The sequence below is a fragment of the Mixophyes fleayi genome, chromosome 4 (assembly GCF_038048845.1).
Source record: "Mixophyes fleayi isolate aMixFle1 chromosome 4, aMixFle1.hap1, whole genome shotgun sequence".
Lineage (NCBI taxonomy): Eukaryota > Metazoa > Chordata > Amphibia > Anura > Limnodynastidae > Mixophyes > Mixophyes fleayi.
The window spans coordinates 325275423-325302542 of record NC_134405.1 but is presented as its reverse complement, the minus strand read 5'-3'; the positions used below and the strand labels follow the sequence as shown (position 1 = coordinate 325302542).

General features: G+C 41.2%; 1 protein-coding gene across 3 annotated transcripts in view; it reads left to right on the top strand.

Moving 5' to 3' along the window:
• ARHGAP8 (Rho GTPase activating protein 8) overlaps positions 1-27120 on the top strand; it is a 74556-nt gene that overhangs the window by 33962 nt on the left and 13474 nt on the right. For 2 of the 3 annotated variants that reach the window (XM_075210255.1, XM_075210254.1), the window contains 6 exons: positions 256-343; positions 4215-4346; positions 6634-6720; positions 8157-8255; positions 11515-11625; positions 20938-21011. In XM_075210255.1, the coding sequence (XP_075066356.1) occupies positions 256-343; positions 4215-4346; positions 6634-6720; positions 8157-8255; positions 11515-11625; positions 20938-21011 (591 nt within the window). The remainder of the gene's footprint in view (positions 1-255; positions 344-4214; positions 4347-6633; positions 6721-8156; positions 8256-11514; positions 11626-20937; positions 21012-27120) is intronic. The other variant, XM_075210256.1, reaches the window with a different exon arrangement.

Sequence of the window (27120 nt, the reverse complement as noted above, 5' to 3'; positions counted from 1 at the left end):
AAAGAAGAGTTAAGGTTACAACGCTGATGGGGGAGAGAACTGCAGTGTGATGGATCGATGCATGTTGATCAGTCTCCAATAGCCGTGGTTTTGCGCTGATGTCCGCACTGAAATTGTTACATTAGGAGTTATACTTACCAGTCATAGCCCCTCATACATCTGATTATAATATAACTCTGTTCAGCACTAGAGACTTGATCGATTTAAGATTTGTAGATATCTGATTCCAGGATTCGTGTTTGTTTTGTCTTCCAGGTGACGATAACTCCGGGAGGAAAGTGATCACGTTTAGTTGCTGCAATCTCCCCCCCTGTCACGAGATTGATCACGTCCGACTGCTGGAGTAGGTCGCAGTGTTAACCTATGGAGTGGATTTACAGTCGGCTGGGAACATGTTTGTACACGCGGGGGGGGGGGGGGGGGGATTCATGCAGCATGGTTCAGGATCAGCATGAGCATATAAAGCCTGGGTGGGGCTAACCAGGGGACGCCCACTTAAGTGCGTCATCCCCATCAATCTCTAGGTTTTTGCTTGTGGGAGCAATACTTCCGTAAGTCTTGATCCGCCAAGCTCCTTGCTTCAGAGTATACAAACTCATTTGCTCAAAATAGGCACAAGGCATTACAAATCAACATTTAGGGGTATATTTAATAAACGGCGGGTTTGAAAAAGTGGAGATGTTGCCTATAGCAACCAATCATATTCAAGCTATCATTTATTTAGTGCATTCTACAAAATGACAGCTAGAATCTGATTGGTTGCTATAGGCAACATCTCCACTTCTTCAAACCCGCAGTTTAGTAAATCTAGCTCTTAGTGGGTGTTTATCTACATTTGTTAAAGACCCCTACAGGCTCATCATCATCAGCTATTTATATAGCGCCACTAATTCCGCAGCGCTGTATAGAGAACTCACCCACATCAGTCCCTGCCCCATTGGAGCTTACAGTCTAAATCCCCTAACATACACACAGACTGAGAGAGACTAAGGCCAATTTTAATAGAAGCCAATTAACCTACCAGTATGTTTTTGGAGTGTGGGAGAAAACCGGAGCACCCGGAGGAAACCCACGCAAACATGGGGAGAACATACAAACTCCACACAGGTCAGGAATTGAACTCATGACCCCAGTGCTGTGAGGCAGAAGTGCTAACCACTAAGCCACCATACCGCTCAGACTTCTGCATTGCCCTAGTTGAGTAATGCACGATGAGGAGCACTCCTAAGCAGCCATTTATACCAATATCTCCTCTCAGCAAAGGGATGAGACAGCTAGATTGATTTTAAAAAGATTAATGAAGAGAAACCATCCAAATCCATCCACCAAACGTTGCATAGCAAATGTAAATAAAATGTAAATACAATGTAAATACGTCTCAGGTTATGCCAAGGGAACATTATATATATCAACGTCACAAGTAACTGTGTTTTGCCATCTAGAGGCACTTTAACATAAGTCTGCTAGTGCAAGATATATATATTTCATACATCTTTGTAGTCAGTTTTTCATTCTAACAGTAACACTGGGTGTCTTTTATGCAATCTTGTACAGTTTTTGAACTAATCCCAGTAAAAAACTGAATTGGCTACAGATTATAGCCTTAGGCCGTATCCTCTGTTGACTTTCATCCTTCGTCTCACCAAAATGTTACCGTACACATTATCCGCTGATTTGTTGGCTTTCCCAGTATACACAGCCGGAGCTGTTTGAAGTTTTTTTCTGTGTTCAGCAAATTGAACACAAGGGAATGTGCAACGTAGAACAGAACGCCATAAGAAAAACAACCCTGATTTTTGAGACATTAAAATTCCCACCTGGTAATGACAAGTTTAATAAGTATGTTACTGCTACATTAGTCACGGTGTCAATTAGTTGCTTTGTAATAACTTGTGCAGCACCTGCGGATGAGCCACCTGTTGGATAATGAGTAAAATATATGTGGTAAAATATATACATATATATATATATATATATATATATATATATATATACAAGTTAACTCGTGCGTGATACTCATGCATTCTAGTCAAATCAAGCTACTTAAGGTGTTAAAAAGGTTCTTGTCATGCATTTGGGCCTAGCCCAGGCCTCCTCATGGGAAGAGCGTTACTACCCGACGTAAGCGCCCTTTTTTAACGTGGTTTTGTCCACATGTCACCACCTCATCATTCTTCTCCTTCACCTCATCCTTCATCTTTATCGCCACATCTATCCAGATGTCTATCCAGACACAGGGATCTCTCTCAGCGGTCCTGAGTATTACACTCCTCTCACTCTGTCACCCCCGGCAACCACCAACCACTCCCCACTGTCACCCCCGGCAACCACCAACCACTCCCCACTGTCACCCCCGGCAACCACCAACCACTCCCAACTGTCACTTCTCCTTCAAGAAATATATATATTTTTTTTTTAAATCTTTATAAACACTTTTAACAATTAACAAATTAAATTAACAAATTAAAAACATCTTAGTATACCAAATTTCAGCCCTTTCTGAATTTTTTTTTTCCACACACACTAAGAATTTAGTAGGTCAGTGTATAACTCCGCCCAGCAGGTGGCGCTGCAGCTTGGTTTTATTTTTCCCACACACACACAGAAAGACTAACACACGCCACTAAGCATTTATATTATAGATAGATATATATATATATATATATATATATATATATATATATATAGACAGCATAACATGTATTCATCCCCATGTATCAAAATGGAAATATTTTGCAATTCTTAACACGTATCAACACAAAATACTCTGTAATATGAAATATTTAAAAAAAAAAGCTGTAAAGATTTTCCTTAAATTCAAATAAACAATAATTGATTGCATAAGTAATACTGTGTAGAAGCACCTTTAACTGCAATCATAGCTGTGAGGCTGTTTGGAAGTCGCACATCTCCACGCTGCAATTTTCACCCATTCATGTTGTAATTTTGCTCAAGCTCCATCATGTTGGATGAGGGAACAGTCGTGAAGAACAATTTTCAAACCATTCCACAGATTATGGTGACTGGGGCACCCCAGGACACTGACATGTATTTAAGACACTCCAATCTGGGTTTTTTTGCTGTATGCTTTGGGCCATTTTCATGCTGGAATCAAAAAATAATGTCTCCTGAGTTCTAGGTGCTTCATTCATCATAGGGCGAAAAGTTCTAATGCTGACATAATTGGATTCCGGCGGGTTTGAAAAGTGGGGATGTTGCCTATAGCAACCAATCAGCTTCTAGCTGTCATTCTGTAGAATGTACTAAATAAATGATAACTAGAATCTGACTTGTTGCTATAGGCAACATCTCCACTTTTCAGACCCGCTGGAAACTAGTAGCTTTATACGTTTACCCCATGGGTACTTTCACTGGCGATGGGGCTCATTATCGCATTGGCCTGTCCATCAATGGGGTCACTGGCAATAATAACCCCTTATGCATGGAGAAGTCCATTTAACACATGATGCCAGTTCAAATAGGGTATATTCTTCTGATCAGTGTTATGCATTGCAGAAAAAATCCATTTTGATTCCTCGATGTAACAAAATACCAAAAGGGGCGATTTTTTTTTTTATATCCACTGTAAATGTTTTTTATATCCACTGTACATACTTCATTTATGTTGTTTTATATACATATAAAACTACATAAATGAAGTATGTAAATGACAACATGTGTATATTATACCTCATACCAACATTTAGACAGGAGAATACGGGACACAATAACCCCGTCCCTGGTACACCCAAACCCCGCCCTGATCCGCACGGAAATGCCATCTTTTGGCAGAACTCCACCCACTTTCTTGTAAGCCACACCCTTTACAAGGTCAGTGAGTCAGGACTGTCCCACAAAAATCAGGACAGTTAGGTATGAATGTGTAGAGAGTCTAATGTGTTAATGGTGTGTATAAAGGTTTTAGGGGTATATTTACTAAACTGTTTGAAAAAGTGGAGATGTTGCCTATAGCAACCAATCAGATTTTAGCTATGATTTATTTAGTACATTCTACAAAATGACAGCTAGAATCTGATTGGTTGCTATAGGCAATATTTCCACTTTTTCAAACCCGCAGTTTAGTAAATATACCCGTTAGTGTAATGTGAGGGGTTTGGTGGAATGTGTTCACCCCTCATACAGGAGCCTGCGGTGGGGTATTTCTGAGCACCGCGGCCTCTTTTAGTTGTAAAACTTATTTATTTTTCTTTCAGGTACCTCAAATATACCTTAGATCAGTATGTGGAGAACGATTATACCGTTATTTACTTCCATTATGGCCTAAGGAGTCGCAACAAACCCTCTCTCAGCTGGCTGCAGAGTGCCTATAAAGCATTTGACCGGAAGTATGTAACATGTTGGCGTGTCATGTGTCTGTTTACAGGTGGCAGAATTGTATGTACAAAGGACACAGTCAGTTAATACTAATACAGTATCAAGTGAAATGATTTTCAGTGCAGAATCCCTTCGTCTTATATAGTTTAATGAAGGTTTATAACAAGTGCAAGTAAACCTAACCAATGTTTCATAATTACCCGAAAAAGAAACGTATCTTCTGATTCCATGCTCGCCTACTCTCCCGGAATGTCTGGGAGACTCCCGAATTTCAGGGTGTTCTCAGGAGAGAGTAGAAATCCCGCCTGGATCATACGTCTCTTTCTTGTGAAGTGGGCGGGACCTAGAGGAGGCAATTTGCGCCATCATTAGCCCGCCCTCTGCGCAATGACATATTGCATTATTGTAAAATTATTTTAACACCAATTAAAGGTTAATACATTTTTTCAATTTTTTACCCTTAATTAAATGAGCACATGTTAATATAAGTGGGTTAACAGATGAGAGAACGGTACGTCTGACGATGTGAGTCACTTTGGAAGTTATACATTTGTAATCCTAATCCCTCTAAATTGTGTAATCTGGCAATGGAAGAGCAAAAGGCTTAATGTTATTTGCAGCTCAATCCCAAAGGGCTGTATTGAGAATCTGCTGTTCAGTGTAACCCACAGATAAAATACACATACTTCAACTGTGTAGTATGTGCTGCATGCCTGTGGTTGTAGCTGTATAGGCAGCATACATCCAATCTAAGGGGTAGATTTAGTAAAGCTTCTAAAAAGGAAAAGGTGGAGGTGTTGCCCATATACCCCTAAATGTAATTTTTAAACAAAATAAAAAGCAGATCGTCTTTGTGTACAGAGCAGGTCCAGCAAATAATTTCATCCCGTTTGGATGGAAAGCTTAGCACGCAGCATTTTTACAAAAGTCTTTGATGGCCTCATTGTGCCAGTCTGTTTTCTTGCCTGTTCCATTACATAGATCCAGAAGTCATAGCTCTTTAGATTTTTAATTAAATGGACCCAATAATTTCATTGTCACCGTGACGCAGGGAAGCCACAGATCTCAGATGTAAGGTCTAAAGTGAGAGGAGAAGAATGAAACCAATTGTGATAGCTCTGGCGGAAGACAATCAAAAGACGGATTTGTTATGTAGTGAATAAGTAACTGCACTTTATCCAGTCACATAATCAGGTTTAGATCCGGTGGTCTCTGTAAAGAAAGGTTATAATTATAATAGTTTCTGCTGCCACAAAGAACCAAAAAATACCCGTCTAATAGAGGAAGCCCCGCCTAATAGGGTAAGCCCCGCCTAACAGGGGAAGCCCCACCTACTAGGAGCGGGGCAGATGTCACGTTGTGCCAAGGTAGTATAAAAATGATGGTAGATTTCTATCACTTGAGTCTATCGTCGCACAACCTTTCACATCTATAAGCCACAACGGTTTTATACAGAGGTTTCTTGTAGCCTCACCTATTCTCCACTATGGTTCTATGGCCTTGGAATATAGGAGCGTGCTCTGGGTATAACAGGTGTATTGCCTAAAATGTTTCCCAAATCATGTTCGTTGATAAGTATGATCTGACCTGTTTGTCCCACAGTGGAATATAATATAATGCCACTGCCCCGCACAGTTCATTCCATATGTCGTGTACTCTAGTTTACTCCAACAAGATTTACTATTCCCCAGACAGTTGAACTCCCATCAGATGATATCGCTCCTTGTTCTTGTCATGTCCATATCAATGTTGTAGGGAAATAGCCGTCTCTCCATCTTTGCTGCCCCTAGACATAGGCCTATAGTGCCAGAGTGGACATTAGGTGAACATGGGCGGGCATCTAGGGCGCCAGTGGTTAGGGGGCCGCTAAAATATTGAAAGACTGACATAATGTCACTAATTCATTGTTTGGAATAGGCGATCCCCTTCGGAGGTCAGTGATAATGCTGGGAGTATGGCGCTGGGCTATGATGTCATCACTGCCTTCCCAGTCTGAGGGACAGCAAATGCCAGCCCTTATTATCTACCTGCTAGGGTAAGAACTAGTGGGAGGGATGGGCGTCTCCTCCAACTACCTAGGGTGCCCACAAAGCTTCCACTGGCCCTGTTTGTACTTATATAATGTGAGCCTGTAAGCTCACATTCATATAAACTTTGCTGCCTCTCTCAACCGCCCCTACTGAACCTAATGCGCCAGCCAGCCCTGCTTACGCTAAATCTCGCCCTGATGAGGGTGGCGATGATGATATTTTCATTGCATGCCGCAGCAGTTTCACAAGAGTGTTTCTACGTCGCCAGGTACAAGAAGAATATGAAGGCTCTATACGTTGTTCATCCAACTAACTTCATCAGGGTTCTGTGGAAAATATTCAAGCCAGTTATAAGGTGAGCGCTGTTTATCAACTGCGAAAAACTGTGCGTGTGTCAGTGTTGCTGAATGCGGTTACTATTGTTTTCTTCATAGAGGTTTAGTGATTAATCACTCTTCAAAGATCAATAGAAATGACATTAGCCAGCAGCGGAAAATGTAAAGAAATATAGCTAAAAATACCTCTGCTAGGCTAAATTATACATATTTACAAATACTCCATGATATCTATGAGCTTTATCTTAGAAGATGCAGAACTGAATTAGTTGCCATTGAGTAATCATGTTTAGTTTGGAAAACAAAGACTACTGTGCAGTCTTAGGACTGTTTGACTGCCCCAAACATCTTCATTCTGTGTTACCTTCTCTGCAGATGTCAGTTATGTGCAGGCAGTGTTTAAAGGGTCCCTTCTGGCTGCTGGCAGTACAGGCAGAGGCAGACTCGGCCGGGGGGAATCGACTGGTCCCATAGCTACCTTGGGCTGGGTCAATGGATGACCTGAATTTTTTTTCCTTTAAAATGTTCCAAATAGACTGCTGAGTCAATTCTTGCCCCTCCCCAAGCTAAAATTTGTACCAAAAACTGATTAAATACACCTGACACACACAGTGAAGGCAGCATCGATATGAGCTGTACCCACATTCACAGGAATAATGTATCAAGTCATTATAAGCTAGGCTGAGGCCACGAATTGGCTGTCTCTGCGGTACATAGCCGACAAGTGCACATGCATGACGGTAGATATAGATTTCTGCTACAAACACTTTCTACAGACCTGTAATCTCACCCACCAGCGTTACATTTTTATCCAACGACATAAAACTGTTGCTGGTATTCACAGACGTCAATAAAATGTATTTCTTGGGGCACAATTATTAAGAAAAAAAACTTCACATAGGTAGATAGACGGAATTACCATTAAATGAATGTTTACTTTTAAAGTATGCGCACGTTACCTCTTATTAATTGCTTTAATTTCTCAGATGGAAGGGTAACAAGAATGGAAAGACAGAAACACAGATCCTCTGTCACGGTCCCTTTATCTGGCCTGTTATTCTGTCCCTATTCCCAGGTTTACATGTAATTATTTTTTTTTCTCCAAGATAAGCATTTGATGTGATAATGATCACCAGCTATCTTCTGCCCAATATACAACACTCAGCATCCTGCATCCATGCTCCAATTGTCATAGCTTTCATCTTTTGTCTGCCTCCCCTCTCCGCAAATTATATTCAGTGAAAATTACAAACTCTGTAGGTGCTACAAGATATAACGTAGTAATCTCACTGTGCCGACCGCTGATAAATTAGTCACTGTTTGGAAACCTGCTCTGTGCAGATTGATAAAATTAACCCACCGTGGCGAAGGCACTGCTTGCCCCTCGGTGGTGGGGGCCAGAGGAGATCCGGGGGCCTCTGTTAATAGTGATGTTTCTGTTCTTTGTTTTATTCAGCCACAAGTTCGGCAAGAAAGTTCAGTACATGAATTACTTAAGCGACCTCCATCAGCACCTGCGCTTTAACCGGCTGATCATTCCGAAGGAAGTGTTACAGTGAGTGGTGCAAATCTGTTTTATGTGGCAGCATGTTGTGTGTACAGCCATAGCTCCTTACGTTCTGTGAAAAGGAAATGGTAAATTGTAATCGTTTTATAAATGGGACCTGTCACTATATAATATAGAAGCATAGAATTTGGCGGCAGATAAGAACCATTTGACCCATCTAGTCTGCCCATTTTATAACCTATGGTAACCTCCGACCCTATTTGATCCTTAGGTCTTTGTAAGGAAATCCTTATGTCTATCCCAAGCATGTTTAAATTGCTCTATTGTATTAGCCTCTACCACCTCTGATGGGAGACTATTACACTTATCCACTACCTTTTCACATTTCCTCTGAACCTATTTCCCCTCAGTGTCAGTGCATGTCCTCGTGTTCTAATACTTCATCATCATCATCACCATTTATTTATATAGCGCCACTAATTCCGCAGAGAATTCATTCACATCAGTCCCTGCTCCATTGGAGCTTACAGTCTAAATTCCCTAACATACACACACAGACAGACAGAGAGACTAGGGTCAATTTTATTAGCAGCCAATTAACCTACCAGTATGTTTTTGGAGCGTGGGAGGAAACCGGAGCACCCGGAGGAAACCCACGCAAACACGGGGAGAACATACAAACTCCTCACAGATAAGGCCATGGTCGGGAATTGAACTCATGACCCCAGTGCTGTAAGGCAGAAGTGCTAACCACTAGGCCACCGTTTGAAGAATGTTTCGCTTATGTACCTTGTTATAAGCCTTGATATATCTGAAAGTTTCTATCATGTCCCCCCTTTGCCTTCTCTGCTCCAAACTATACATATTAAGATCTTTTAGTCTTTTCGCGGGTAATTTTTGTGCTGTAGGCCATGCACCATGTTAGTTGCCCTTCTTTGTACAGTCTCTAATGTATTTATATCCTTCTGTAGATACGGCCTCCAGAACTGAACACAGTATTCTAGATGAGGCCGTACCAATGATCTATACAGTGACATTATTACTTCTTTCTTTCTGCTACTGATTCCTCTCCCTATACAACCAAGCATCTGACCTGCCTCTCTCGTTGCTTTGTTACATTGCTTACCTGCCTTTACGTCACCTGAAATAGTGACTCCTAGATCCCTTCCCACCTCAGTACAGTCATGCCACAAATATTGGTTTTCGCAAAATTTGCTGCTTCAGTGTTTTTAGACCATTTTGTCAGCTGTTGCTATGGTATACTGAAGTAAAGTTACAAACATTTCATAAGTGCCAAAGGTTTTTATTGACAATTGCATTAAGTTTATGCAAAGAGTCAATATTTGCAGTGTTGACCCTTCTTTTTGAAGACATCTGCAATTTGCCCTGGCATGCTGTCAATCAACTTCTGGGCCACATACTGATTGATGGCCACCCATTCTTGCTTAATCAATGCTTGGAGTTTGTCAGAATTTGTGGGTTTTTGTTTGTCCACCCCCTTCTTGAGGATTGACCACAAGTTCCCAATGGTATTAAGATCTGGGGAGTTTCCTAGTCATGGACCCAAATTTCAATATTTTGATCCCCTAGCCACTTAGTTATTACTTTTGCCTTATGGTAAGGTGTCCATCATGCTGGAAAAGGCATTGTTCATCACCAAACTGTTCTTGGATGGTTGGGAGAAGTTGCTCTTGGAGGATGTTTTGGTACCATTCTTTATTCATGGCTGTGTTCTTAGGCAAAATTGTGAGTGAGCCCACACCTTGGCTGAGAAGCAACCCCACACATGAATGGTCTCAGGATGCTTTACTGTTGGCATGACACAGGACTGATTATAGCACTCACCGTTCCTTCTCCGGAAAAGCGTTTTTCAAGATGCCCCAAACTATCTGAAAGGGATTTCATCAAAGAAGATGACTTTACCCCAATCCGCAGCAGTCCAATCCCTGAACCTTTTGCAGAATATCAGTCTGTCCCTGATGTTTTTCCTGGAGAGAAGTGGCTTCTTTGCTGGCCTTCTTGACACCAGGCCATCCTCCAATAGTCTTCGCCTCACTGTGCGTGCAGATGCACTCACACCTGCCTGCTGCCATTCCTGAGCAAACTCTGCACTGGTGGTGCCCCGATCCCGCGAATCAACTTTAGGAGATAGTCCTGGCACTTGTTGGACATTCTTGGGTGCCTTGAAGCCTTCTTCACAACTATTGAACCTCTCTCCTTGAAGTTCTTGATGATCCGATAAATGGTTGATTTAGGTCCAATCTTACTTGCAGCAATATCTTTGACTGTGAAGCCCTTTTTGTGCAAAGCAATGATGACTGCACGTGTTTCCTTGCAGGTAACCATTGTTAACAAAGGAAGAACAATGATTTCAAGCACCACCCTCCTTTTAAAGCTTCCAGTCTATTATTCTAACTCAATCAGCATGACAGAGTGATTTCCAGCCCTGTCCTCGTCAACACTCACCTGTGTTAACGAGAGAATCACTGACCTGATGTCAGCTGGTCCTTTTGTGGCAGGGCTGAAATGCAGTGGAAATGTTGTTTTTGGGATAAAGTTCATTGTCATGGCAAAGAGGGGCTTTGAAATTAATTGCAATTCATCTGATCACTCTTCATGACATTCTGAAGTATATGCAAATTGCCATCATAAAAACTGAGGCAGCAGACTTTGTGAAAAATAATATTTGTGTAATTCTCAAAACATTTGGCCATGACTAGTTCCCTTTATAGTGCCCTAACAATCCTCATTGAACACTATTAAGCCAATATGCCATATATCTCCTGGCACCATAGCTTTGAGAGAGGGTAAGATAACAATTGCAAAAATTCCAATCTGCTTTCATTATACAGTCAGGTTGACAAATCCTTATTTGAGATTTTAAAGGGGCTTTGATAGGTTCACTTTTAAAGTTGGTTTCAATCTTACGAAAAATCACATTGCTTTATCTTCTTTGCTTTTTTCTTGGGGGTTCCAAAGCCTTTATATCATCCAAGCAGTGTTGCCTATTTCCATTGGTAATGACACAAAACTGTTCCGTGAATAAAATTGTATCTTTTGCACAGATCAGTGCTGAGTAGTCTCCAAGGGCAACCAAAATAAACAGCCCGGCATGGAAGGTATAAAGGCCTGTGTGAGGTAGAAAACCCATTTAAATTGAAAATGATTCTTTAGCGTACTTTTTGATCAATTTAATCAAATCAGAGCAATCGATCCATTTGCTGACTAATTGCCGCAGAAATGACAGACATATAGAGAAATCTGTTTTAATGAACAAAGTATAACTAATATACATATATGTCCTCAGACATGACGAAAAGCTCCGCATCCAGCAGAAAGGAGGCCTCCCGGCAGTCGCTAGAGCCCCCCCGCCGCGACCACCGCTCCCCATGCAACAGTTTGGCGTCAGTCTTCAATAGTGAGTTTATTTATTTGTCATTCTCCTCTGTTACGTTACAATGATTCTGTATTGGGGTGTTGATTGCAACTTTTCACAACGTTTCCTAACAAGCTCAGTTGCAGACTAGTCAGTGTTGTACAGCCCCAGTGGTATATACTGAGAGCTCCGCCCCTTGTTACAACATCCTGACCTGGTTGGAGGGTTAGTCGCTCTCTGGCTGGCCACACCCCTCTATAGGCTCCACCTCTCTGACAGTGCCTGACAGACTGGAGCCGGAGCAGGAGTTTGCCGTGGGCCAAGAGATAAGGTGAACTTATCGCCTGTAGAGTGGTTGTGTCCAGATTCTCCCTTCATTGAAGCCGTGACCCTGCATCTGTACATAATTACAACCAGAGCTTTTTCTCTCATAAAATGCTCCGAACGGCGTTCTGACACCTCATTTCAAGGGGTTTTCAAAGTTTAATTAACTTTTTTTAAAAAAAAACTCTCTGCGGTGCTAGTGCAGTGCAGCACCGCATCTTAGTGTGGGTCCTGCTTCCGGCTCCGGCAGCGGTGTGACGTCACAACGCTGCCAGTGAGAGGAGCCGCGATCAAGCAGAGAAGCGAGAAAAGAAACATAGAAGGTAAGTACATACTACAGTAAGCGGGGGAGGGGTGGAGAAAGAGAGGGATACAGAAAAAGCAGGGGGTAGAAAGAGGTGAGTTCCGGCACCTTTTTTCTTACAAAAAAAGCACTGAATGCAACAGTATTGTAGTATCTATGGAAGGCAGAATCTCCCAGCATTTCCTCTCTTAATGGGGTTAGTGAGCTAGTTTGAGAGAGCCCGTCTGGATATAGATTTGTAAAGGATCCACTATAGACTCCAGTTTGCCATATAGGGTCATATTCAATTCCGATCCCGATTCGCGGGATCGCGCTGGAATGGCCGCGAATGTAATCCGCGGTACCGCAATAACGTGGATTTTCGTTCGCAGCCCTTAGGGCTGCGTACGAAAATCTGCGTTATTGCGATACCGTATTACCGGCAGTAGTGCGCATTTTCCGCGGTAACGCGCGTTACCGCGGATCGGATCGGAATTGAATATGCCCCATAGTGTGTATGTCTGAGCGCCTGCTTGTATTCAATCTTTAACTCCTTCTCATCTGTGATGTAATGAGTTTTGAATCAGACAACCTGCAGCCAATCAGATCATAAGAACACTACTACCCCTGTTTCTGTGTGAGCAATGGCACTGAGCAATGTCACTGTAGACTGGAGAGTGACAAGAACACTGCTACCCCTATTTCTGTGTGAGCAATGTCACTGGAGACTGGAGAGTGACAAGAACACTGCTACCCCTGTTTCTGTGTGAGCAATGGTACTGGATCTCCTGGGGAGGAAGGTACTTATGGAATTCAAAACCCGCGAGATCCGACAACGCAATGATGATGTTTTTGCCTCAGATCCGAGGACACACGAAAATACCGAGCCGGCTCTCAGCCTACTTGGATCCCCTAAGTTCGGGTGGGCTCGGTTTTCAGAAAACCGAGCTTGAGTATCTCTATCTAGAACTAAAACCATAACACAGGCTGTGACAAATAGCATGTTTTAAACTGATATTCTAGGTAACATTTCTGTGCCATATACCCCCATACCAAGCAAGCATATAGGGTGGGATTGCCTCCACATGGATGCCTGGAATGAGGAGAGAAGAGGTGGGCCCGCTTGCAATGTAGCACCTGCGGCAGGATCTGACACCACTCTCCCTCTCGCTGCCTGTGCTTACTGTTCCAACCGGTCCTGCGAGACTTCGATCCAGATCTCTAAGGAAGCCTCCCAGGGTCACCTCCTAGACCTTCACGACTTCCCCGGCAGCAGGACCCAGGGTAAAGCTCACTGCTGTAGTTACGTCCCTCTTGCTGACTCTCGTGGGCGGCTACTTGATGTGACTAGCGGAATGGAGGCAGCAGGTAGCCACAGCCTTTGTTAGTGAAATGAGCAGGGTCTCCCAACAGCACAATGATGCTACAGTCACACAGAGCCAGGAAAACTACTCTGTCCAGTGCTGAGCCCATGGACAGCAGATATATCTGTGAAATGGATGAAAAGTATTTACTCACATTAACCTCTGAGCCACATATCACTGCTGCCCATGTGGACAGCAGAAGCTGCATATCACACAGATCAATAAATCTCTATGCTGCGGTATTTCCCCGGTTTGGTCGTGTTCGGAATGCACAGAAAACTTTCTTGTGTGCATGTGCCTTGTGTTCCAATTTAGTAAGTAATTACAGCGTTGAGAGGCTATATCTGGGTGCCTGCCGAGAATGCTTGTGACCAATGAGAGCGGAGTAGGAGCTTGAGGCCCTCTGTGAAACATTTGTCTTTTTAAAACTGTTTAATAAAGATCTGTTTCATTGTCAGTTAAGGAAATGTAGAGAACATAAAACGGGATTGATAAGTGCTGTATTTCTACCTCATGACCACAGCAAAAATTCTAATCATGGCTTGTAAAACATTTTATTAACAACTGGAGGATATGAATTTCCAAACAAACGGTTACAGAATCCATTTAAAAGCAAGTTAGCTACAATATTTAGATTTTTTTTCCAATAGTTTATGTCACTAAAAAGATACACTAAAAATAAAACCCTTTAAACATTTTCTGTGAGAAAAAAACAAGTTACCTAAATCGAAGTCAAACAACATGACCGCTCTATGCAAGTGGGTTTAAAATACAAATGAATTAGCTGCAGCTGCAAATAGAAAATGAATATTCACTCAAGAAAAGATAATTTATTTTGTAGACAATTACGACTTGTTATTTATTTGGGTGTGTTTTCACACAAATATTTTGCCTGACATTCTCAGGGTATAAATTATGATAATTTTGTATGTGATACTATTACATCCGACAGACAGAGAACGGCATTAGATAGTGTTTTCTGGATTAGGGACAATTAAACAAACCAGCGTTTTTGTGATCATGGAAAATTAGGTTATTTAGGCAGATAGGTCACATATATATAGATGCTGAATAAGATAGGTCACATATATATAGATGCTGGATAAGATAGGTCATATATATATATATATATATATATATATATATATATATATATATATATATATATATGCTGAATAAGATAGGTCACATATATATAGATGCTGGATAAGATGCCTGTGTGCCCCCCGGCCACGCCTCTCCCAGCCCGCGTCTGCTTCTGGGTACCAGAGTTTCAGGTTATCTCCAATTCTGCTACGGTGAGAGCTCAACACTGGGAGTACTACTGTTTACAGCCGTCGCTATTATCTTTTAGGTGGAGAGCACAGTAATTCACCAACCAATGAAGATTGTGTTTCCAACATAAATAATTTGAAAAAATAATGATGTGGCAAAAATATCACCTTATTTATTAAACATTTATATGAATATTTCTGTATGTTTCCTACGACCCCGACCTTGGGAGCCAAGTTTATTCCATACCTCCGACCAATCCCAAATTCCTGTTCCCAATAGGGGCATGGTCCACTAGTAAATGGGAGTGGGCTTGAGGTAAATGCACGTGGTCTATGTGGATCATCGGATGATCCCTAACTTGTACCACGCGGAATTTCATGAACTTCGTTACTCCAATGGGCGCTGGGTTCTTTTTTGTCATTTTTTTAAGAATGTCTCTTCAGCCGCACTTCCTTCGAAGAGTTTCTTAAGGTGACCACAAATCCGTGGGCGAGTGACAATCGTAGAGGAGTATTACCATTAGTGCTTCTGTACTTCAACACTGCTGAAACATCAGAGACGGTTTTATTTATTTTTTTTAAAAAAATAAAGCGTTCCTCTTCATTGAGTTTATGTTTAATGATATAAATACAGCAAGGTTTGATCTCACTGAACAGTGGGTCATGTTAAGACATTTTCAACCTTTCATTATTAGTTTTCAACAACTGGTGTAAAACATCCAATTACCCGGACTTGTTATAACAGGAAGGAACACATCACCGCTCCAGGCAGTTTGAGGGAACTGATTTCAGCTGATAAAAGAATTTCATTGCCACATAAAATTGCATTTATATGGACCGCCCGGCCTTTTGCTCCGAGGACAAGAATTAAAATAGTTTCAGTAATCCTACAGAATATTTGATATTTCAGCATCACTGGGTCTTATTCATCATAAACACTTTGGGCCTCAGAGTTGCACGTACGGCAATATTTGTGGCGCAAATATGTAAACGCATTTCTGTACTGCGCATGGCTAACAGAAGACATCCGTATGTAGATTTCTGCATATCATCATCACCATTTATATAGCGTCACTGATTCTACAGCGCTGTACAGAGAACTCATTCACATCAGCCCCTGCCCCATAGGATCTTACAGTCTAAATTCCCTAACATACAGAGACAGAGAGAGACTAGGGTCAATTTAGATAGCAGCCAATTAGCCTACTAGCATGTTTTTGGAGTGTGGGAGGAAACTGGAGCACCCGGAGGAAACCCACACAAACATGGGGAGAACATACAAACTCCATCCAGATAAGGCCATGGTCAGGAATCAAACTCATGACCCCAGTGCTGTGAGGCAGAGGTGCTAACCACTGAGCCACCATGCTGCCCGTTAGATATGTAGCTGCTTATGCCTATAGAGACGGAATGGGGCTGGCAAGCGTGAGTTGTGTACAAGGGGAAGAAGTCCCCTAGAGACCTGAACTAATGAGACTTTGACGCATCCACAGATACTCTCTTTAGGAGACATATCTTTGCATTCACTGGAGGCCTGGAGTAACAATATTGAGCCGCTTCTGATTTGTTGCCTGCGTGTCATTCTCTCGTTATGCCATTGACATCTGGTTATTGCTTAAGAGAAGTACATTGCAAGGAACAAAAACACATCTTAAAAAAAAAACACACATGAAAAGATCTAATACTTTAATTATGGCTCTAGAGAAAATAAAATCTATATGTCCTCGTCCCTTTAAATATACATCCACCCTAAGGCCACTATCTCTTTGCCGCCCCCTACTGGTGGAACTCTCTATGATGCCAGCCCCCCACTGCATCATATCTATACAATATATCTACATGCAAGTGATTCTTCCCGTATTGATCCAACTGTTAAATGTTAATCATTCTAAATAGAAATAATAATTAATAGTATACAGAGAAAAAAATAATGGCGTGTAAAGTGAGTATATCCATTTGTTTTTGTATTATAAGACGCTTCTTGGACACTGTGCAGGAACCTCTTCTAACGTCTCAATTATCTCGATTCCTTCCGACACTACAGAAACACAGCGCTCAATTCCCATTACTCATTTTGATATGAGCTGCAGCTTATTGAACCGTTTGGGGTCAACAATAATTTGTTTGATTCCATGGCCTAGCCAGCAACACTAACTAAGCAGATAATTATGCAGAAGTTATTAATGCGGGAAGGTGGACTCCGGGATACGGCAGAAGCATCTTTTGCTCCCTGCTCCGTCAGACACAACATTAATGAATCTTTACTCACTGAGCCGTTTCGCTATATCACAAAATACTCATTACTGTTCTAAAATATGTATCAAAACAGGCCCAAAGGAACGCGCTCTTGTTTTCTTCAAAAACCAACAGAAAAAAAATGATATATATATATAAAATAAACAGGAAGAAAACTGACTTCTAAGAACTGCTCGAAATTTGACACTTTCTAAGCGATAACAAACTGTGCCGGGGAAAGTAATTATCTGTAAAAACTAACACCAAATTAGTAGCTGTTTCTGACAGTGCAGTGATTTCGTCTGTTCTTAAGGGATGCAAAATGTTACCCGACGCGATTCAGTGCCTGACATGCAACGCTAACTTATTTTAAATGATTATCCTATTTCTCTGTCAATATTTTCCTACCTGTTCTCAAAGTAAAGGTAAGGTACACAGTCGCAAATTAGGGAGCTCTAATTAGCTTGAAACTGAAACCCTTTGTAGTTTCCCAGATTAAAGTTCTGATAAATGTATAGAGAAGTAGGTTGTTGATGGTGAGAGTGTGTGAAATGAAGCAGATGGGGCTGTACTTACGGCTGAACTTGGTGCAGGCATTAATGTAGTCTTCCTTGGGGGTAGAGTTACTAAATCTTCTAAAAAGATAAAGTGAAGGTGTTGCCCATAGCAACCAGTCAGATTCTAGCTATTATGTTCTAGAATGCACTAGATAAATGATAGAATCGGATTGGTCGCTATAGGCAACACCTCCACTTTTTTATAGGGACTCTCACTGTTTAGAGTTAGGACCAGCCTATTGGCAGAAGCGCCGTGACGTGGCGGGTGGCTTACCATAAGTTTGCAAATGTGTGTAACTGAGAATTCTGCATTTTTCTGCACAAATAGAATAGCCACTTTTTTTTTACTGATTCGCAGAGGTGTTGCTGGGGAATTTTTCTCTATGAGATATATTTCAAACTTATGTACAGTACTACCACTCACCAGAAGAAGTCCCTTAACCACCACCCTTAAATATTTTGGAGACAACGTTATGGGGACATTATTTCGGTTCTTATTGCTGTATTCCTACAAATAGTAATCTCAGAATGCAACAAGTTTTATACCGGCACATTCAGAGATACGGTGTTGTGTCATAACTGTCCAGTAATTTTACTGCAGCACATGATGAAAAAGATTTGCAGTTTACCCAAGTGATTAGTTCATCTCATTGTCAGTTCATAAAGGAGATTTGAGGACGACCTTATGCATAAACGGCAACTTGTTTTGGTTACTTTAGTCGGGAACAGTCCATCTTGTGGTTGTAGAATTTAAGCAACATGTAGTTGGGTCCATTCTCCCTTAAGCCCAGGAACTCACAACTAGGTTGGAGAGACAGGCTGGGGGGACTCTTAGTGGGAATGATTGAGAATCCACGAAGCTTTGAGAAAGTCCTATTGATGGGACGAAACGCGTCAGAAATGGAGGTCTCTCTTGAGAGCAGTGGCTCCTCTATTTCGCAGCGAAGCTAGGAACCTTTGCGGCAGTAACCACTACTTGCCTTATTAAGTTCCCGGACGGCAGGAGTAGCAAGGAACACCATGTTGGAATGCACGCCGATTTCTGTGAGTAACTGGATAATTTCTACAGCGGTGACGTCCGCAAGATCTCCCACAGCCGTGGACTCTGACTCTATACTCTACATCAGTGATAGACAACATGATACACTTCAGGGGTCGCATGGGCAGCCCTCTAACCATTGAAAGGCCCGCACATTACCCTTAATTGCAGTAATATGTTAAAACAATTCATGCAACCATTGACTGCAATCAGTGACTTCTCCGCTAATGCAATGACTTGCAGGAGGAAGAGTAAGTGATTGGTGCCACTCCTCCTGCAATCAGTGACTTTTCCGCTAATTCAATGACCTGCAGGAGGAAGAGTAGTTGATTGGTGTTACACCTCCTACAATCAGTGACTTCTCTGCTAATGCAATGACCTGCAGGAGGAAGAGTACGTGATTGGTGCCACTCCTCCTGCAATCAGTGACTTTTTCGCTAATTCAATGACCTGCAGGAGGAAGAGTAGTTGATTGGTGTTACACCTCCTGCAATCAGTGACTTCTCTGCTAATGCAATGACCTGCAGGAGGAAGAGTAGTTGATTGGTGTTACACCTCCTGCAATCAGTGACTTCTCTGTTAATGCAATGACCTGCAGGAGGAAGAGTAGTTGATTGGTGTTACACCTCCTGCAATCAGTGACTTCTCTGTTAATGCAATGACTTGCAGGAGGAAGAGTAGTTGATTGGTGTTACACCTCCTGCAATCATTGACTTCTCTGCAACTTGCAGTAGGTGATTGGTGTCACTCCTCCTGCAATCATTGACTTCTCTGCAACTTGCAGGAGGAAGAGTAGGTGATTGGTGTTACTCCTCCTGCAATCAGTGACTTCTCTGCTAATGCAATGATCTTTCTGGAGAAAGAGTAGATGATTGGTGTCACTCCTCCTGCAATCAGTGACTTCTCCGCTAATGCAGTGATTTGCAGGAGGAAGAGTAGGTGATTGGTGTTACTCCTCCTGCAAACATTGACTTCTCTGCAACTGGCAGGAGGAAGAGTAGGTGATTGGTGTTGCTCCTCCTGCAATCAGTGACTTCTCTACTAATGCAGTGACCTGCAGGAGGAAGAGTAGGTGATTGGTGTTACACCTCCTGCAATCAGTGACTTCTCTGCTAATGCAATGACTTGCAGGAGGAAGAGTAGGTGATTGATGTCACGCCTCCTGCAATCAGGGACTTCTCCACTAATGCAATGACCTGCAGGAGGAAGAGTTGGTGATTGATGTCACTCCTCCTGCAATCAGTGACTTCTCTGCTAATGCAATGACTTGCAGGAGGAAGAGTAGGTGATTGATGTCACTCCTCCTGCAATCAGGGACTTCTCCACTAATGCAATGACCTGCAGGAGGAAGAGTAGGTGATTGGTGTTACTCCTCCTACAATCGGTGACTTCTCCGCTCTTGTCTCTGCTGCTCTTAAAATGTTCCCACCGCAGACAAACTTCTTACTACAATGTGTTCAAACTATTCTATTCGCTACATATAGCTATAGCTACAGTATCAGTCATGACCAATATGTGCCAATTCCTTTCAAACTTTGTATATTAAGCAGTTTGCAGTCTATAGCATGTTCACTCAGCATTGATATACATGTGGGTATATTATAAGTATGCTAGTATTGATACAAATGGGATCTGGCATTATATCCAAAGATGGAATCACATCAGAAATCCCCTGATGTTGCCCCTACATCCTGTCCTGAATTTCCCTCTGCACCCTGTTTTGTATTTGCCCCTACATCCTGTCCTGTACTTACCCCTGCATCCTGTCATGAATTTGCCCCTACAACCTGTCCTGTATTTGCCCCAGCATCCTGTCCTGTATTTGCCCCTACACCCTGTTCTGTATTTGCCCCTGCATCCTGTTCTGTATTTGCCCCTGCATCCTGTCCTGCATTTACCCCTGCATCCTGTCCTGCACTTACCCCTGCATCCTGTTCTGTATTTGCCCCTGCATCCTGTTCTGTATTTGCCCCTGCACACTGTTCTGTATTTGCCCCTGCACACTGTTCTGTATTTGCCCCTGCATCCTGTCCTGAATTTGCCCCTGCACACTGTTCTGTATTTGCCCCTGCACACTGTTCTGTATTTGCCCCTGCACACTGTTCTGTATTTGCCCCTGCACACTGTTCTATATTTGCCCCTGCACACTGTTCTGTATTTGCCCCTACAACCTGTCCTGTATTTGCCACTAAACCTTGTCCTGTGTTTTTCCTACATCTCGCCCTGAATTTGCCCCAGCAAGTTGACTCTTTTTAATGTTTTCTTCTATTTTTTACAGTCTTAAGAACAAAAACAATGGGGGCCTGATCCCCCCAGTTATGGAACAGACTATATCCTATTTGAAAGTAAAAGGTGAGATCTCTATTATAAAGCAGACTTTCTTTTGTTACTTTGTCCTTTTTGTTTTGGTATTAAAAGCAATTCAAAGTTCGAAGTACACTTGCTCAATATTGGTGAAATTCTGGGGAAGGTCTGATGACTGTAATATATACGTTTATTCAGGGCCATGACAATAGCCGCTAATAATATAAAGACTAAGGGCCTGAGTCATTAAGGAGAGCAAAGCATAAGAAATTAGTAACTTTGCACCCAGTCACCTAGTCAAAACATGTTGTATTGGAGGTAAATTTAAGATGTGAGGACAGATTTATAATTGGGGTAGGGCATGTCCTAGATCAACTTTAAATTTCAGTGTAAGAATAATGCTATCAAGTATTTATGTGCTACATGAAAAAGCAGCCAGTATTTTCCTTATGTGCAAAATAATAAACTAATTTGCACCCCTTGCATTGTAACATGGTTTGTCCTGGAAAACAATTACTCCTTTTTTTGTCTTACTATCCTTACAGACTCAGGCCCTAAAAGTAGTTATAGAAGACACCATATATTTAAAAAGTATGAACCGTCATTGTGGACATGACCAATTTTCAGATTGTACTATGATTGTCTCTAAGTGATCCGTTGGGTTATCTCTAAGGGATCATTGGGTTATCTCCATGTGATCCGTTTGGTTATCTCCATGTGATCCGTTGGGTTATCTTCAAGTGTTCCCTTGGGTTATCTCCAAGTGATCCATTAGGTTATCTTTAAGTAATCTGTTGGGTTATCTCTAATTGATCCGTTGGGTTATCTTCAAGTGATTCATTAGGTTATCTCTAAATGATCCGTTGGGTTATCTCTAAATGATCCGTTGGGTTACCTCTAAATGATCCGTTAGGTTATCTCCAAGTGATCTGTTGGGTTATCTCTAAGGGATCCATTGGGTTATCTCCAGGTGATTGCTCAGGTGGACCGGCTACATAGTCTATTTAACCAGCACTGATAATTACATACATGTCATTTTGTGATGTACAGAAGAATCCAGCACGGGACAGAGCTTAGAGTACTTGGTGCATGACTCCTGCATCCGGAGTAACATATTATGTGCTCTCCCATAGGCAAGTGAGACAATGAGGAACATCTTCTGTTTTAGGAAAACCGTAGGGAGTATTGTGAGGTTCTCTATAGTTGGAACACCAGGATAGCTCTGTATATTTTAGCTTTATGGGAAATATATATATATATATACATATGCATATTGTGGTGACTTTTGAGGCTTGCTTCCAGCTGTGTCTAGCTAATGTTTTATCGTTTTGAAAACTTGTGCTGAAATCTGTCCGCTGTATCTAAACTCCAGTGCCAATGACAGCCACATTCAGTAACTGATGGTCAATCCTGCAATGTAAGTGTGAGGATACTGGACTATGTTGTGGTATGAATGTGTAGATACTGTACTATGTTGTGGTATGAATGTGGGGATACTGTACTATGTTGTGGTATGAATGTGAGGATACTGTACTATGTTGCTGTATGAATGTGAGGATACTGTACTATGTTGTGGTATGAATGTGGGGATACTGTACTATGTTGTGGTATGAATGTGAGGATACTGTACTATGTTGTGGTATGAATGTGGGGATACTGTACTATGTTGTGGTATGAATGTGGGGATACTGTACTGTGTTGTATGAATGTGGGGATACTGTACTATGTTGTGGTATGAATGTGGGGATACTGTACTATGTTGTGGTATGAATGTGGGGATACTGTACTGTGTTGTATGAATGTGGGGATACTGTACTATGTTGTGGTATGAATGTGAGGATACTGTACTATGTTGTGGTATGAATGTGGGGATACTGTACTATGTTGTAGTATGAATGTGGGGATACTGTACTATGTTGTAGTATGAATGTGGGGATACTGTACTGTGTTGTATGAATGTGGGGATACTGTACTATGTTGTGGTATGAATGTGGGGATACTGTACTATGTTGTAGTATGAATGTGGGGATACTGTACTGTGTTGTATGAATGTGGGGATACTGTACTATGTTGTGGTATGAATGTGGGGATACTGTACTATGTTGTGGTATGAATGTGAGGATACTGTACTATGTTGTGGTATGAATGTGAGGATACTGTGCTATGTTGTGGTATGAATGTGGGGATACTGTACTATGTTGTGGTATGAATGTGAGGATACTGTACTATGTTGTGGTATGAATGTGAGGATACTGTACTATGTTGTGGTATGAATGTGAGGATACTGTACTATGTTGCGGTATGAATGTGGGGATACTGTACTATGTTGTGGTATGAATGTGGGGATACTGTACTATGTTGTGGTATGAATGTGGGGATACTGTACTATCTTGCTGTATGAATGTGGGGATACTGTACTATGTTGCGGTATGAATGTGAGGATACTGTACTATGTTGAGGTATGAATGTGAGGATACTGTACTATGTTGCTGTATGAATGTGGGGATACTGTACTATGTTGCTGTATGAATGTGGGGATACTGTACTATGTTGTGGTATGAATGTGAGGATACTGTACTATGTTGTGGTATGAATGTGAGGATACTGTACTATGTTGCGGTATGAATGTGAGGATACTGTAATATGTTGTGGTATGAATGTGAGGATACTGTACTATGTTGCTGTATGAATGTGGGGATACTGTACTATGTTGCTGTATGAATGTGGGGATACTGTACTATGTTGTGGTATGAATGTGAGGATACTGTACTATGTTGTGGTATGAATGTGAGGATACTGTACTATGTTGTGGTATGAATGTGGGGATACTGTACTATGTTGCGGTATGAATGTGGGGATACTGTACTATGCTGTGGTATGAATGTGAGGATACTGTAGTATGTTGCGGTATGAATGTGGGGATACTGTACTATGTTGTGGTATGAGTGCGGTGATACTGTGCTATGTTGTGGTATGAATGTGCTGATACTGTACTATGTTGCAGTATGAATGTGAGGATACTGTACTATGTTGCAGTATGAATGTGTATATACTGTACTATGTTGCGGTATGAATGTGAGGATACTGTACTATGTTGCGGTATGAATGTGGGGTTACTGTACTATGTTGTGGTATGAATGTGAGGATACTGTACTATGTTGCGGTATGAATGTGAGGATACTGTACTATTTTGCAGTATGAATGTGTAGATACTGTACTATGTTGTGGTATGAATGTGGGGATACTGTACTATGTTGCGGTATGAATGTGGGGATACTGTACTTTGTTGCGGTATGAATGTGAGGATACTGTACTATGTTGCGGTATGAATCATCATCATCAACATTTATTTATATAGCGCCAGCAGATTCCGTAGCACTTTACATAACATTAATAAAACAATACTGGGTAATACATACAGACAGAGAGGTAAGAGAACCCTCTCGCAAGTTTGCAATCTATAGGACAATGGGAGTTTGATACACAAGGGCACGTGCTACATCATATTGCATATTGGACCAGCTAGAATGTAAAGGTAAAAAGTATTGAGTGGGCTGTGTGATCAGTCACACAGTAATGTTGGTCAGAGGGTTGTTGTCTTGTGTTAGCTATGTAGAGGGTGGTAATAGGGTAACCTAGGGAGATTAAGATGGTGGTTGAGGAATATTATAAACTGTCTGAAGAGTGAAGAGGAGTGATTTCAGAGAACACTTGAAGGTTTGAAGACCAGAGGAAAGTGTTACAGTGCGAGGGAGGAAAATCCACAAAGTGGGTGCAGATTATTAGCTCGTACTGTTCTGTGCTTTATGTATCTTGTACATTTCCAGCAACAAAGTGTCCCTGGATTATGTTCACCGTAAATAGCTGTTATCTGATTGGTTCATATTAATTTATAAAAACAATCCATTAACTTTACTCTTACAAACATAAAGGACTGTTTCTAAGTAATAAGAGCCATAGACTCTACATATAATGTAATGTGCACAGGTATCATATTACTCAGCATTTATAATAAGAGAGCGACAGGTTTTATTTTATACAATATATTATCCTTTCGATGCATCATTATCAGATTATTCCTGCAGTATGAATGGGTAGATACTGTACTATGTTGTGGTATGAATGTGGGGATACTGTACTATGTTGTGGTATGAATGTGTAGATACTGTACTATGTTGCGGTATGAATGTGTAGATACTGTACTATGTTGCTGTATGAATGTGGGGATACTGTACTATGTTGCTGTATGAATGTGGGGATACTGTACTATGTTGCTGTATGAATGTGGGGATACTGTACTATGTTGTAGTATGAATGTGGGGATACTGTACTATGTTGTGGTATGAATGTGGGGATACTGTACTATGTTGTGGTATGAATGTGTAGATACTGTACTATGTTGCGGTATGAATGTGTAGATACTGTACTATATTGCTGTATGAATGTGGGGATACTGTACTATGTTGCTGTATGAATGTGGGGATACTGTACTATGTTGCTGTATGAATGTGGGGATACTGTACTATGTTGTAGTATGAATGTGGGGATACTGTACTATGTTGCAGTATGAATGTGGGGATACTGTACTATGTTGAGGTATGAATGTGTAGATACTGTACTATGTTGCAGTATGAATGTGAGGATACTGTACTATGTTGCGGTATGAATGTGAGGATACTGTACTATGTTGAGGTATGAATGTGTAGATACTGTACTATGTTGCAGTATGAATGGGAGGATACTGTACTATGTTGCAGTATGAATGTGTAGATACTGTACTATGTTGCGGTATGAATGTGAGGATACTGTACTATGTTGTGGTATGAATGTGGGGATACTGTACTATGTTGAGGTATGAATGTGTAGATACTGTACTATGTTGCAGTATGAATGGGAGGATACTGTACTATGTTGCAGTATGAATGTGTAGATACTGTACTATGTTGCGGTATGAATGTGAGGATACTGTACTATGTTGTGGTATGAATGTGGGGATACTGTACTATGTTGCGGTATGAATGTGGGGATACTGTACTATGTTGAGGTATGAATGTGTAGATACTGTACTATGTTGTGGTATGAATGTGAGGATACTGTACTATGTTGCAGTATGAATGTGTATATACTGTACTATGTTGCGGTATGAATGTGAGGATACTGTACTATGTTGCGGTATGAATGTGTAGATACTGTACTATGTTGTGGTATGAATGTGGGGATACTGTACTATGTTGCGGTATGAATGTGGTGATACTGTACTATGTTGCAGTATGAATGTGAGGATACTGTACTATGTTGCTGTATGAATGTGGGGATACTGTACTGTGTTGCAGTATGAATGTGCTGATACTGTACTATGTTCCGGTATGAATGTGGGGATACTGTACTATGTTGCAGTATGAATGTGAGGATACTGTACTATGTTGCTGTATGAATGTGAGGATACTGTACTATGTTGCGGTATGAATGTGAGGATACTGTACTATATTGCGGTATGAATGTGGGGTTACTGTACTATGTATATGGTGATTGTAGTGTATATACATACATATAATCCATTGCACGAAACAACACAGATAAACATAAATATATTAGTACTGTTATTTACATAATAATGTGGAAGAGACATCTGTTACTGCTAATCATAGAATATTATGTGTCTCTTACAGTAAGAGGCAGGTTTCCGTAACATAATATTGCATTTATTGCGGTGAGTCACCAGATTAAGCCTCTGGTAAAGCTCCTGAGTACTCTCCAGGAACCATTTAATGTTGAGTTATTCCTTATGATATTAATAGGCCCTTGTTGAGTTTGTGCTTATTTTATTGCTCTGTGGGTAGTATTTTATTTTTTTATTTTTACACGCAAATCTATAAATCCAATGTTGTGCTTTTCCATCCACCGCGCAGTTTGTCGTAGATCCATCTTCAGTTTCTGTTTGTGACCTGGAACAGTGAAACTCAATATAAATGTGTGTGAGTGTTTATATACACTATATGGACAAAAGTATTCGGACGTTTGACCATTACACCAACAGGGTCTGTAATGACATTGTATTCAAATACATATACTTTAATATGGAGTTGGTCCCCATTTTGCAGTGATAACAGCTTCCACTCTTCCTGGAAGGAATTACACAAGATGTTGGAGTGTTTCT